This window comes from Fusarium oxysporum, chromosome II (assembly GCF_013085055.1).
Source record: "Fusarium oxysporum Fo47 chromosome II, complete sequence".
Classification (NCBI taxonomy): domain Eukaryota; kingdom Fungi; phylum Ascomycota; class Sordariomycetes; order Hypocreales; family Nectriaceae; genus Fusarium; species Fusarium oxysporum.
In genome coordinates, this window is record NC_072841.1 from 5,142,888 (window position 1) to 5,156,845 (window position 13,958).

The 13,958-nt window shown below is 45.0% G+C and overlaps 6 protein-coding genes across 6 annotated transcripts; 4 read left to right on the forward strand and 2 right to left on the reverse strand.

The window, feature by feature from the left end:
• Positions 1-222: 222 nt before the first annotated feature.
• On the reverse strand, positions 223-1,610 carry FOBCDRAFT_237391 (uncharacterized protein; the record flags this gene model as incomplete). The annotated part of the gene is made up of 4 exons (XM_031174920.2): positions 223-264; positions 313-651; positions 707-1,374; positions 1,430-1,610. The coding sequence occupies 4 exons, from the start codon at positions 1,608-1,610 to the stop codon at positions 223-225; spliced, it is 1,230 nt and encodes a 409-aa protein (XP_031051705.2).
• Positions 1,611-2,325: 715 nt separating this feature from the next.
• FOBCDRAFT_270144 (uncharacterized protein) lies at positions 2,326-3,421 on the forward strand (the record flags this gene model as incomplete). The annotated part of the gene is made up of 3 exons (XM_031174921.2): positions 2,326-2,823; positions 2,897-3,118; positions 3,170-3,421. The coding sequence occupies 3 exons, from the start codon at positions 2,326-2,328 to the stop codon at positions 3,419-3,421; spliced, it is 972 nt and encodes a 323-aa protein (XP_031051706.2).
• Positions 3,422-4,170: 749 nt separating this feature from the next.
• FOBCDRAFT_270145 (uncharacterized protein) lies at positions 4,171-4,551 on the forward strand (the record flags this gene model as incomplete). Its single annotated transcript, XM_031174922.2, has 1 exon — positions 4,171-4,551. One exon carries the CDS (start codon positions 4,171-4,173, stop codon positions 4,549-4,551), a length of 381 nt encoding a protein of 126 aa, XP_031051707.2.
• A 624-nt stretch (positions 4,552-5,175) lies between these two features.
• On the forward strand, positions 5,176-7,475 carry FOBCDRAFT_197761 (uncharacterized protein; the record flags this gene model as incomplete). The annotated part of the gene is made up of 5 exons (XM_059608886.1): positions 5,176-6,237; positions 6,289-6,487; positions 6,543-6,872; positions 7,047-7,070; positions 7,132-7,475. 5 exons carry the CDS (start codon positions 5,176-5,178, stop codon positions 7,473-7,475), a joined length of 1,959 nt encoding a protein of 652 aa, XP_059466844.1.
• Positions 7,476-7,747: 272 nt separating this feature from the next.
• Positions 7,748-8,910, forward strand: FOBCDRAFT_237393 (heterokaryon incompatibility protein-domain-containing protein; the record flags this gene model as incomplete). Its single annotated transcript, XM_059610137.1, has 2 exons — positions 7,748-8,691; positions 8,865-8,910. 2 exons carry the CDS (start codon positions 7,748-7,750, stop codon positions 8,908-8,910), a joined length of 990 nt encoding a protein of 329 aa, XP_059466845.1.
• Positions 8,911-10,386: 1,476 nt separating this feature from the next.
• On the reverse strand, positions 10,387-12,234 carry FOBCDRAFT_270148 (heterokaryon incompatibility protein-domain-containing protein; the record flags this gene model as incomplete). Its single annotated transcript, XM_031174926.2, has 1 exon — positions 10,387-12,234. One exon carries the CDS (start codon positions 12,232-12,234, stop codon positions 10,387-10,389), a length of 1,848 nt encoding a protein of 615 aa, XP_031051711.2.
• Positions 12,235-13,958: the final 1,724 nt, after the last annotated feature.

The window sequence follows — 13,958 nt, forward strand, 5'->3', positions numbered from 1 at the left end:
CTGATATCACAGAGAACATCACACTCAGAAGCCTGTACTTCATTCGGAAAATAATGTAGTAGTGCATATAAGTGCCATATGCAGCCTAGCTAAGCATTTCTTGCATCCACCCGTGCTGTATTAGGAAACTCTAGATCTGTAAGGCATATGGAAAGATAAATAAGCCCGACGCTCCGAGCTAACCAGTTAAGGAAGGGGAAAAGCCGATTACAAGTCTGCTACCTAGCTCGATCCAATTTCTCGAAGACGAGCACCATACCAAGCCTATATAACATTAGTATCATACTGGGAGTCGGTTCGCATACAACATACTGTTTCTGTGCCGGCACCAAGCACCCGAACGCCAAGTAATCGTATGAACCATGGCACCGATATGCTTGGCATACTCGATGCGAGATTGACCTCTTCTTTCTCCGGGTTGAACAATAACTCCTTGGGCAGAGAAGGATTCAACACTGCTGGTCTAGCCAACCCAATGAGATCACATGCCCCGTCTGCAATTGCCGTACTCATGCCCTTTCGCGTGCGGAAACCCCCTGTAACGATTAACGGAAGACTGGGAAATTCACGTCGAATAACCTCAGCGAAATCTAGGAAGAAGGCTTCGCGTTCTTTGGTTCGAGTGCACGATTTAAAAGCTTCGCCGATCAACTAGAGGTAATATTAGCAAGATTCCAGATAGTCCGAATTCCACGAGTAAGCTCACCTGTCTATCTTCATAACTACCACCACTGATCTCAAGGAAATCGATACCTGCCTTGGTGATCGACTGTAGCTGCTCGACACAGCCTCTTAGTTCTGCCTCTGACTGATGGTCCACCGAGTTGAGTTTCAGGCCGACACAGAAGTTTGCTGGCACAACACTCCGGACAGCATTGATAACATCAGTGACGATCTTTGCCCGTTTCACAGCTGAACCACCGTACTCATCCGTTCGCTTGTTAGAATGGGTCGATAGGAACTGAGATAACAAATAACCGTGGGCTGCATGGATCTCGACTCCAGCAAAGCCGGCATCAGCGGCAAGACGAGCAGCGTTGGCAAATTGCTGCACAACGTTGCGGATGTCTTCACTGGTCATCTCACGGGGCGTGCCAAAGACCAGATGGCTAATAGTACGGGCTACTATGCCGCTGCCGAATTCTAAGGGTACCGCACTTGGCGCGAGGTTCTTTTCGAACATGCCGCGCTTACCAGCCCCCATTGGCGATTGCCTTCCGGGGTGGTTGATTTGCACTATGGTAGGTGTTCCATGAGAGTTGCACTCTGTAGCCCACGATTCCCACGCCTCCAGCATCTTGGTGTATTCGAAAGATTCGCTGACACATGTATCTCCGGGCTGGCCCAAGTACTTGTGATCGATCTGTACGTTGCCTGCAACTAGTTAACTATCTGAAGAAGTCTGAATGAAAAGAGGAATAGTAAGAACCTGAGATCACCATGGCCCATCCACCTTTGGCCCATGCCTGATAAGGTCGGCGAAACGCTTTGTCTGGCAGTCCATCCTTCGCCATAGCCTCAGCCATGGCAGCCTTGACTAATCGATTTGGCAAAACCAAACCACATTTCAATGTGAGAGGTTTTGCGAGTACAGCCACGTCGTCAGACATCGTGACAGTTATCTAGAATAGGATAATAATTAGGTGCAGGATTTCATAGGCGTTTGAATGATAACAGGAGTTTCACGGGCAATAACATATATGCTATTACACTAAGAGGTTCTATAATATATATATGTATGTAATGGGTCTAACTCAAGGTCCATATGGCGTAAATTGGCCAAAACGCGCACGGCCGCGCCGGTCCCCACAGTCTCCCTACCACTAATAGCCCAGTCCCTGAATAGAAGACTATCAAGACGGGACTATGCATTAGTTATCCCGACGGAGCAAATATCATCCCGTGTCGGCAGAGGGAGACCAGAATGTTTGCCAGGAAGGGCTAGTCTTGCATCTCTATTGCAGGACTAAACACCGTTACATAATAATACACAGATGAGCTCCGTCTCATCTTCTCGCCCAGCAAATCGTGAATTTTCATCTGAGGCTTGAGTCCGGGCTTCTTATGTCTTCAGTCCGGCGTTTTGCGGGCGCTGGTATTTAGAAATCAAAACAGGCTGCGGCGACCATGGCTAACTAGTTTAGTCCCCGAACCCTATAGTATACTAATTCGGTGGTTCGGGTTACTTAGCATTTCAGTTGTTGTTTTTTAAATATATAAAGATAAGTAATTTGTAGCGTGAGATCAACTTGCGCCCTCAGAGTGCTTCTTTTTCTTCTCTTCCTATTCCCATTTACTATCATTCAAGCATCCGAAACCACAGCCATGGATGCCTTCCGCGGACAATTGGAACGCATTGCTGTCCCAACCACCTCATTCCAAGGCCAGACCATCATTATTACAGGGTCCAACACTGGCTTAGGATTAGAAGCTGCCAGGCATTTTGTACGACTTGATGCAGAAGTTGTCATTCTCGCAGTCAGGTCGCTAGAAAAAGGCGAAGCAGCAAAAGCATCTATTGAGGCGTCCACGAAGCGAAAGAACGTTGTCCAGGTATGGCAACTGGAAATGGACAATTATGACTCAATCAAGTCCTTCGCCTCAAGGTGCAATTCACTCGAAAGGATCGATGTCGTGGTGGAAAATGCTGGCATTTTGAGGAATACGTACGAAGAGAGTGAGGGAACCGAAATCACCATCAAAGTCAATGTCATCGGAACATTCCTTCTAGCACTAAATCTGTTTCCAATCCTTCGAAAGTCGTATGAAAAGACCAGACAAGCTTCAAGGCTAGTCATTACTAGCTCTGCTGTTCATTACAATGTGGGTTGCTGCTTTTGCTTGACCGCCCCCTTGAAGGAAATATTTCCGCTGTTTCAGATCTGACAACGTATAGGCGAAATTCCGAGAAAGATTTGAACCTTCAATCTTTGATGCTTTGAACGAGAACAGACCAGAAAGGCTCAATGATCGGTATAATGTGTCGAAACTACTCGTGGTAATGCTTGTCCGTTCAATTTCTGCGGCAATGAAGGAAGGCTCTCATAGCGCTCAGCCAATAATTTTGAACAATGTGCATCCCGGGTTATGCGAGTCAGAGCTGGACAAAGACGTCAAGGTACAGTTAAAGCTATGCTCTAGATCCAATAGAAACTGATCTGAAATCAAGGGATTGCCTCGCTACCTTCTTTCCATCGCCAAAGCACTCGTTGCACGCAAGACAGAAGAAGGTTCGCGAACACTTGTGCATAGTGCTGCTGCTGGAGAAGAAAGCCACGGAAAATACATGAGCGAGTGCAGAGTTAGAGAACCAAGCACCTTTGTTAGAAGTAAGGAGGGTGCAGAGACCCAGGCACGCGTGCATAAGGAACTAATGGCTATATTGGAGAGAATTCAACCTGGAATCACACAAAACCTTTAAAATATTATTACCATCAGTTTGCCACGTAAAGATTCTAAGTATTATTATTACACGTCTTTTAGAATATTACAACAACCTCCCTATCAAAGTACCTTTTCAATCGGAAAACATTAAAACAGGCATGGCACTAAAGGTAAAAAGAGAAAGTACTCTAAGAATCCTATTTAATGCGAAACCTTGAATCCCAGCAACAACTTGATGGCTATGTACAAAGATACATCTGCATAAATGAAACAAGCTCCGGTCCACTCCAGGACAACGAGTTCCTTAGGCTCCTTTGCACGATCAATAATCAGCTAGCTATACTGAAATTTGGATGTCTCTGCTCAAGAAGCTGACTTTTCGTATGAAAGCCATGATTTGAAGTATTAACGTACTATTAACTCTGGTTCTTGTTTACTGGCAACCTGCATAACGACCGCCGTATATATACTCTTAGGGCGCCAAAGTCTCGGCCCGGAGTGTACTGTGAGCCTGACCGGACTTAAGGACGCCGCAACCCGCTAACTGCACTAGGCTACCATTTTGGTTCAGCTATTTATCTGCTTATTGTGAAGTCATATCACACCCAACCTACCCTACCTTGCTAACCTGCTTATCCGCAAGGGGAACTAACCAAGGTGGTGTACCCAAATGTATAAATATTATGCATCGCTCCCATATGTTGATTTCGATCCTATACCATTGAGTCATCACACTATCATTCCCAAGCTCCCCAAACTTTATACTTAAACAACCTCAAGCCAACAATGGATTCAAAAAGGGTTCTTTATGACCTCCCAGCCCCGCGTCTTGTCCGAACTGTCCATTCGGATAACGACCTGTCTGTCTTCATCCACGATGATGCCGTCCCTATGTTCAGACCGTTCGGCCCTGGACAAATGGGGTTCGCAACCTTCGACAGAAGAGATGCCGTCCCTGCCAATAACAGCCATGCCTCGCCGTCTATTAGCGATGATCTTCCTGGATGCCCTCCAGGAGGTGTTACCTTCTGCGCTACTGATTTTGTGCCTGGCACTCAGACGCCTATGCATCGCAAGCTCATTATGGACTACTGCGTAGCCATGAGCGGAGACATTGTTCTCGCCCTTGACAGCGGAGAAGAGAAAGTTACCAGAGAGGGGACATAACTGTTCAACAAGGTGTAAATCACATGTGAATTAACCGAAGCCAAATTACCTGCCGGGTTGCGTTTGTCACGGTTAGTTCAGAGAAACGTATAACTAAGAATGGTGAGGCTCTAGAGGAGACTGTGTTGAAGACCTGATAAAAGGGCCAAAGTACTGTATTATTCAAAGATCGCCTAACTCCAGGTAAATTACATCGATGTAACAGAGACTAGTCTTGGTACGATTTGTATGTAATTGGCTCCTACCAAATTAAAGCTCATCCAGCTCAAACATCACATGTAGGTAAGCTTTGAGTTAATTACAGGAGAAAAGTAGAGCTATAACTACTGGTTTATAATACTAAAGTTATAAGAATTATTTAATTTAAAGAAATGAATAATATTTTAATTTATCTTTAACTTAAAACTATAATAATCTCCTTTTTAATTATATTTTATAAAAGAAATAGCTATCTGTGTATTGCATATTTAACTTAACAAATAAACCATATATCAGGTCCAAGGATCCCCCTCTTTGTCCTGACGTGGCGCATTGTGATTTGTTGCCTTCAAGTGCCTGATTACCTCCGATGGTTTCAAGTCTCGCTTCGCAATAACGAACACTGCAACTTTTTTAAACGTCGATATGGCGGGAAATAACGTTGGTAACTTCACTAGTAGCACTGAGGCTATGTCGACCCAGCCCAGCGCTCTAATGCCTCGGTATATAGTCATCCATCGGGTGGAATGCCCTGGATCAACACCAGTCCATTCTCGCCATCCTGCTATTTCGTCATTTCTCGACGTTCCACGTCTGTTTGTCGGCGACAACAAAGCAAGCCCACTCAGGGGTCGAATTCCGGATGAGAATTCCCAGCTGCTTGCCAGAAAGGATCCTAATATTTCTTTCATTATACACCGCACCTACAACTGTCTCGATTACCATAACACAGTATTCGAGGCCTTACGGGAGGCATCAGTGAACTCTGCGCCACCTGATCTGAGTTCTCAGTTATGTCTCGATGCTGATAATGCTGTAGCAGAAGGAGAGTATATGGAAATTGTATCGACGCATTTGAACAACGCAATAGAAGCAGTCAAAGAAGCAGACACTAAACAAGACTCTGTGGACGAGTCATTGTTACTGGGCTGGAAACGAGAACAAAACATGATGGCACCATACCTTCATTTCTATCACACTCGGAATCTGCTGCGCGACCACGTTCCCCACTTACCAGAGCGTCAAAGCAAAGACATCAATCTCCTTCTTGAGTACCTGGACAAGGAATTTAGCCCCGACTATCAAGAAGCCGAGAAGCTTTTTCTTGGTGATGGGCTTGTAAGCAGAAAACATTTTCACAAGCTATTTGGGCCGAGAGAGATAATAGTAACTGTTGAGGAGGGCAATCACATCGCCATGGTTTCAAAATATCCTCCTCTCCCTGGTTCGAATCCGATAAGGTTAGAATGCGAAATGTGGAAATTCAACGGCCGTTTTGCAAAATTCAAAAGGATTGTCACCATATGCTGGCCAAAGCATGCCGCGGAGGTAGACAAGGTCCCAATAAAGTCCCTCGGTATCTTTCCACTAAGATTTGACCAACAACTTGAGTATCGCCTTAGAAAGCGTGGGGAGCTTTTCTGGCAGCTTCGAAAACCAAGATTAGTTCTTTACACTGCCCCAAGCCAGGTTCTCGATTATCGCATGGTAATTGAGACCCAATTATTATACTGATCATGTACTTACTCTACTGTGTAGGGAAATGGTCGTTATATGGTTGACATCGAAACCTATCGTCGTTTTCACAGATTAAACACCATTGAGAACGCGGTCACTGAGCATGTTGACGAGTACCTACCATTGGAAGCCACCGAGTCAGATTCACCTCCTACCGGCAGCTTTACCCTTCTACTACCACCGACAACATATGGCTTCGGATTCCACGACAAGAAGTGGCGTTGGTGCCTCCAAATATGACTAACACAAAGGCTACGCTGACAGCACCTCTCTAGGAAAGCTTGTTATAGAATACGCGGCTGATATAGTCTGGAACGAGGATATGTTTGATATGCTGGTCCTTCCAGAGAGTGAGAAGAACATTCTAAGGGCGCTTCTACCCGAAAACAAGGCATCTATAGATGCCTTAGCAAGCCGAGACCGGGGTAGATTGATTCTACTTTGTGGTACCGCAGGAACTGGCAAGACATTCGCAGCGGAGGCTCTCGTCGAATTGGCAAGGAAGCCATTGTATCGATTAACGCCATATGAAATCGGTATAGAGCTTAATCAAGTTGAGAATAACATCAAAGAGGCGTTCTATCTTGGTGATATCTGGAATGCAGGTACATTTCCAATTCAGACCCTTTCAGACACCGAGTTTAGTTTCCGCTAATGCGTATAAGTTATTCTTTTGGATGATTGTGATATTTTCTTGGGTCAGGGACAAAATCAAACCTTGTCGGGTAATTCAATTGCCTCGATCATTCTTGAAGCAATAGACAACTACTCTGGTATAGTGGTCTTTACGATGGAAGGGACGAGTGAGTTACATGTTTTACGGAGTCTGTACAAGTTGGTCTTCTTTGACTAAATAATGAGCAGGTGATCTATATCAAAGCGCCCTCCGAGACCGAGGCCAGTTAGTCTCTCTCTTGCGCCTCACCCGATTGGGAACGTTGCCGTTGGGAAAGACCATTGGCGCATTCCGATCCAATAATGATCACAAGGTCTCGAACAATTTCGGAGACGACAATTTCGCAGATATACTGCCTGATGACTATTCGAATATGTATTTGTCTCGTAGAGAGATTCAGACCATGCTTCGGACAGCAGAGAAATTTGCATCCTATGAAAAGGAGGTTATGAATGCGTCTCACGTGAAACAGGCGGCGAAAGTGTTGGCAATTTATAAGAGGGACATCGAAAACAGCATCTATAATAGCTGATCTCCCTTGTCTCTAACTAAATATAATTCTTTTCCTTTGTCTTGATATTATGTTCTGTAAAGTGGTTTTAGCTCTTATAGTCATTTAAGCATAATCACATTCTTGATTGCATACTGAGTATCTACTATCTCTTGTAGCCGATATGCAATACTTCGTCATATAGGAACAACGATGACCCCGCAACACGCCCCATCCGTCCAGAGCTACTTCTTAATTCGTACTGCATCGCTTCCCTCCGCTCAAAGCTTACTTGACTATCCCTTAACAACACAATGAGACTCATCAACACCCGCACCAGAGCTTTCGAGGAGTTCTACGGAAGCAAAGTTCCAAAGTATGCAATTCTTTCACATACTTGGGGGCAAGAGGAGGTTACATTCCAGGACTGGGCAGACCCAACTTCGGTGATCCAGAAGTCGGGATTCACCAAGATCATTGAGGCCTGTGAGCAAGCCAGAAATGATGACTACTCGTATATATGGGTTGATACCAACTGCATCGATAAATCCAGCTCAGCTGAGCTTACAGAAGCTATCAACTCCATGTTCGCCTGGTACTCCAAGGCCGATATTTGTTACGCCTATCTTTCAGATGTTCCGACATTCAAGCCGATATCTTATGCGAAGGAGTTCCGGCAGAGTCGCTGGTTCAAGAGGGGATGGACACTTCAAGAGCTCCTCGCTCCTGATTGCGTGGTCTTCTATGCAGCTGACTGGTCACGTATTGGGACCAGATCTACTCTTGTGCGCGACATTGCCGAGGCTACAGGCATAGGTATTAGGTACTTAAGCTCTGATCCAAAGACTGCGACTGCCACCCAAGAAAACTGGTCAGAAGTTCGAAGCCCGGTGTGCCATGAAGCGTCGATAGCTGAAAGAATGTCCTGGTTGTCCCGCCGCGAAACAACAAGGATTGAGGACATGGCGTACTGCATGTTGGGCATATTTGGTATCCACATGCCTCTAGTATACGGTGAAGGGCCCAGAGCCTTCTTGCGACTCCAAGAGGAGATTCTGAAAACTTCAGACGATCACTCACTCTTCTGCTGGTCATGGGCCATGAGCGAGAACCAGGGCAGTCTTCTTGCCCCTAGACCACATAGCTTTCTAGAAGCTTCGCCTTATCAACGTCATAAGGTCGATGTCAAGCCATCTCCTTACGCTATTGCTAACTCGGGTCTCTCTATTCGGCTTCCTCTGATTCGATGCTGGTCCTCGTACATTGCTCTTCTCAATGTTACGCTGGGAGGGAGGGGAATTGTTGGAATAGCTTTGCGAAAAGAAGCTCGTACTGGCGTCTTCACGCGAGCCTCCTACCCAGACGTCCCCATTCCCCTAACCCCTTCAATGGTCTATCATGGTTCACGACTTACAGACATGTTCATTCCAGCACGACATGCCGACTTAGAGAGCACGAGGCCGCCATGGCTCACTAGCCAAGCTCAATGTAGAGCCGGTGCATTGCTATCTTTCGGCCACAACTCTGACAGATCTGAATTTAGTAAAATTCAAACCTTTCCGTCAATCCGGTTCTCCCAGGATGACAGCACACTCGTGATATGCCCTATGGAACATTTCCAGGTACCTGGCCCCAACTGGCTTAGAACAATGACTCAAACGAATGTAGGCTTCGCCGGAGCCACCATTGTTGAGTTTACCATGACACGAGGAGGGACGGAAATGATTGTTTTCGCTGTCACGACTACAAAGAGGGATTCTTATCTTATACCTCAATGGCATTACTGTGAGCTCGCATGCTTTTTATCAAAATCAGAGATAAGTGGCCTTGGCATGGGGAATCCTCTTTCTCGGGAGGCTCTTCAAACTTTTGAAAAGATTCTAAGCAATCCTGATTATGCCACGAAGGTAAATGATTCTGGCCCAGAAGGTCTAATATCCGTTCAACAAGCAGAATCTGGGTTTATAACTACTGATTCATCGATGTTAATGCATTTTGACCTCTGCAAGAATTCAAATATATAACTTATATTTATTTACATTCTTTTTAGTAAATATTCTTTTACCTGTATATATATAGCATTTTTATATTATGTCAAACAATCTAGAACATTTAGCCGCTATTTATATGCGAGCCTATACACGCCATAACATTTATTGCCTTGGCATAGATATCGTGTTTCATTCTGCTGTCGACACGGTCAGGAGTGTGCGGCTTTTGAAGATCTACAACACCAATGCACAGATCGTCTTATTTACTGATGCCGGCGGCCAATTACTGGGACTTTCTGTTAGACTGGAGCACGAGACCTGAGTGTTTGATACTATTTACTGTTCATCTGCGGTCAGATCGCATCAACACGACGGAACCAAATACTACTGTATTATTTGTCACCTCACAAAGATCCCCGCCCTCGCTGTGCTTCGTTCTCGTGTGTTGTATTGTACCTATTACCACAGATAATTTTAGTTTGATTGCCTGCTCATCTGGTTGTTATTTCTAATTATGTTACTTATAATAATATCAACATGGCTGATTACGATGGCCCCACATCTTGATTAGTTCGTTAACCTACAGTCTTTGCAGATAGTTATATATCTTACCGCCTTGCAACTCTACCTCAATTCATACATAACAACGAACCAGATAAATATAGAAATATTAGTTAATCCTCTCTTAACTCTTAACTGAGCTTCCTTGCCATTATCTTAATTGCGTCCTGGGCCATCTCCAACCTTACACAAATATGGTAGCAGTGGGTCACTAGGATCACCTTTACCAAACCTTGTCAGAAAACATATCGATACAATGTCGCAAGCAAAGAGCTTCAATCCCTCTAAGAGGCGCATTTCTAAGACTAAAGGGTTTTTAACATTAGCCCTAAGAGGAAGAAACTAGCTTTATAAGATAGTTTTATAAGCTCGTTTTATAATACTATTAAGTTATAACCTATTTAAACCATAGTAGCTTCCATGTTTATCTTAGTATATAATCTCTCTAAAACTCTTTCTGTATCCCATTGTGCATTCTTTGCAAGATCTTGGCCTACCAAAATTAACCACTCAATCGGTTCAGCTCTAAACTCGACTAAACATCTCAGATCCCCTTGTCCAGGTTGGCGAGCCTCCTCTAGCTGCATTTTCAACGATTCTTTGTACTGTTTTGGATCAAACAGATTTGACTCGGGCATTTTCTCGGTCTCGAGTCTTTCAAGCATATCTTCCAAAGCACCCACGCTTAGAGGTAGGTCTTCCGGAAATCCGTACCTGGAGACTAACAGACCCTGACTAACTACATCGTACTGACTAACGTGCTCATTCGGTCTGAGCACGAGGAGTGATTTTGTTAAAGGTTGGATCTGGATTATTACGTCTTCTTGCTGGGCTGCACCACAAAGTAAAGCTGCAACATCAGAGCCGGCGAATAAAGGCTGCGCTGTGTCAAAACTCCGGTTAGCTCTCTGGATGTGGTCTGCGGTCACCCCGTCGAATCCTAGCCGATTCTGAGGTATAAGGCGAAGAGACGCTGATAATTGGCCTACATTGTTTAGAGAAATTGGTAAAACACAAGGCCTCTTTTGTGAAGCCCGCGGAGAGTATTTCCCGTGACGGCTACTCAGTTCAGACGGATGTCGAGTCCTTGTTTCAACCAAAGACCTTAGAAGATAGTGGTCATGGTAAATATTAAGTGCCCGTAGAATTTCCTGGATATTGTTGGGTAATTCGTCCGTAACACTGATCAACAGCTCCGCCAGATCCATTACAGTGGAAGGCTTGTAGACTGGTTGAATAGGTGCCATGTCATCAGGCCATTTGACCAGGGAAAGCAATCCATATACCTTGTCCTCCGGCTTCGTACAGTGGAACAAGTCTCTGATATAGAGTAGGATGCTGCCAAGCGGCACGGGATCCAGAGCATTGAACCGCATCAGAGTTTGAAAGCAGTGTGCTGGAGTTGAAAGGCTACCACGTAGCAGGCCTATATCTTCGACATCGTGCTTGCCTCCTTCCATGCTGATACATAAAGCAATATAGTAGCACAGGTTGAGTTCAGGCTTTGAGAAGGTGTCGCAGCCACAAAGGATCTCGAGATCGTTGCCACTTCGGCTTGGTGCAGTAAACTCTTGGATAACCCAGACCCTGCTCCAGTAGCTCCGATTCGCAAACTCCAGACATGCCTTACGAAATTGAACACCGAATTTGTGTTGAAACATCGGCGAGCCTGGTGGATAGGAGCGCAAGAACTTTTGAATTCTCCGTACCTTGCTCCGCCCTTCACCGTAGTCACTCCACATTCCAGGTCGAAGGACCTCCCGGTCTGCATAAACCCGTGGTTTAAGGACTTTGATCTCATCCAAAACGGTGCGGAGCATCTGGCTGTTATCGGCATGTGAGCCTATACACGCCAGGACCTTGGTTGCCTTGGAATAGATATCGCCCATCATTGCAACTTGATAACCTTTTTCGTCATTGTCATCCTGATTTATACATATTGAATCAATCCATATGTAGGCAGGTTCTTGGGAGTTCTGATCAGATGGATATCGACTGTTGATCTGGGTCAGAGCATAATAGCAGTTTTTCGTCACCATCATCGGGCGACCGTTGATGAGCAGTTCTTCAGTCAAGCAGCCGTCGCCCCATGTGTATGAGACAGCAAAATAGCGCAAGTTGTTAGCGACTAAATGGGTGCTGAGACATAACTGCAGAGGTAAAGCAGTCTGCAGGGCTTTGACTTGTACCAGTCGAATGTTCTCAGCAGGATCATCCAATGCCTTGTGTTTGAACGTGACGTTATTCATTGTTGTTCTAATTCTTCTTTATAGTCGCAGTTCACCTTGATCTATGCAATATAATTAGCAATGGGGTGAGCGGGGGAAGAAGCGCCCTTTTGATGTGGTGTTTGCTTACGTAGGAGGCCTCCTGGTCTCGTCACCTACTCAAGGATCGCAACTGAAGAGAGTCGCTGGGAACTAAAATCGTCAAATATTACAACTTGACGCAGGTTGAGTCACCAAGTTTTGTTTTTCAGCTCCCTCAAATTATGTCTCGATTTTATATTTTGTCTATCTTTGACGTGATCTAGTCAGAATAACTCACAATGCATGGTGCGGGGTTTGCCAGGTCTTGTGAGGCCTTGTGAGCCAATATTACCTGCAGGCTGCCAATCATGTGAGGCGGAGTGTAAAGGAGCGCTGCGACTGGGCAGAGGCTAATGTTCCATCCTGTCTATGTACTATCCAAACCTTGGTAAAATGCATCAGGCATCTAGCTAAATTATCTAGTTTTCCTAAACTATTTTGATATCTCTCTAGGCAATAGATCTGTCATTATTTAAAATCTATTTAGGTTAACCTACATCTAGCTGAAGAAGAGCTTTATACGTAGTGAAGTATGACGGGCAGTGTGCTGGAGTCTCTAGACCGGTTTCAAGCCACACTTGAGTTAATTGGTTTATCTCTGTGCATAGCCTACCTGTGCAAACACTGCAGTCAGCCTTGGGCAGCAACCTAAGGCACGGCTTCTCAAATCCCTATTCGTTTAGTGCATTCAGCCGCACTTCCACATTGTCACTTTATTTTCCCTTCTTCAAACTCTCAATCCACATGTTATGCCGTAGCAAAGGAGGTACTGGGAATAGCTGCCAACGTCATCGCAGTGGTGGAAATTTCTGTCAAGATTTTACAGGTCTGTTCTCATCACGGCCAGGATGTCACAAATGCCAAAGCCGATATAGCGGAGCTACAATAAGAGGTTGAGACACTATACAATACAGCAAAGAAGGTGAAGACACTCATCGAAGGCTCTCAAGATGCCAAGCTCAAGGCATCCCGAGACTTTGCACTAAAGATTACGGAAGCCCTCAGTGTCTTATCAAAGGGAGACGCGAAACTGCATCCTCCCGCCGAGTCCAGCGTGGGACAACGCTTGGGACTCAACACCGTTTACTATACCTGCCCTGGCCAAAGTCATAGACATAATCGAGGACATGATCCACGACAGGTTAGACATGCTTCACCCAGTCTTAAATCACCCAAAGACAGGCGATACCCCTATAACTCTTATACACCTCTCATTGCGAGACTTTGTGCTAGACCTAGAGAAGGTAGGAGCCAACAGGTTTTGGATCAATAAGAAAAAAGCAAATAGAGAAATAGCAGCTAGTTGCTTTCAAGTCTTGGAACTCCTCCCTCAAGGAAGACATTTGCAACATCGTGGCGCCTGGAACCCGTCGATCAGTGGTCCCAATAACCCACATAGATTGTCGAATCCCGACTAAACTACAACATTCATGCTGTTACTAAGTTCAGCACCTCGGAAAAGCCTCAAAATCCTACATTAGCTCTGCAGCGATATGGCAGTTCCTAGAAGGCCATCTACCACATTTTCTTTTGAAACATCTCAGCCTCATAGGACTTCTCTCAGCCTTTTACAATATGTTAACAAAGATTTAAGACATTGCAAAGATACAAATATACAAACCATGTTTTGATTGAAGCTAACTATATGGCAGGGAAGGCAATCA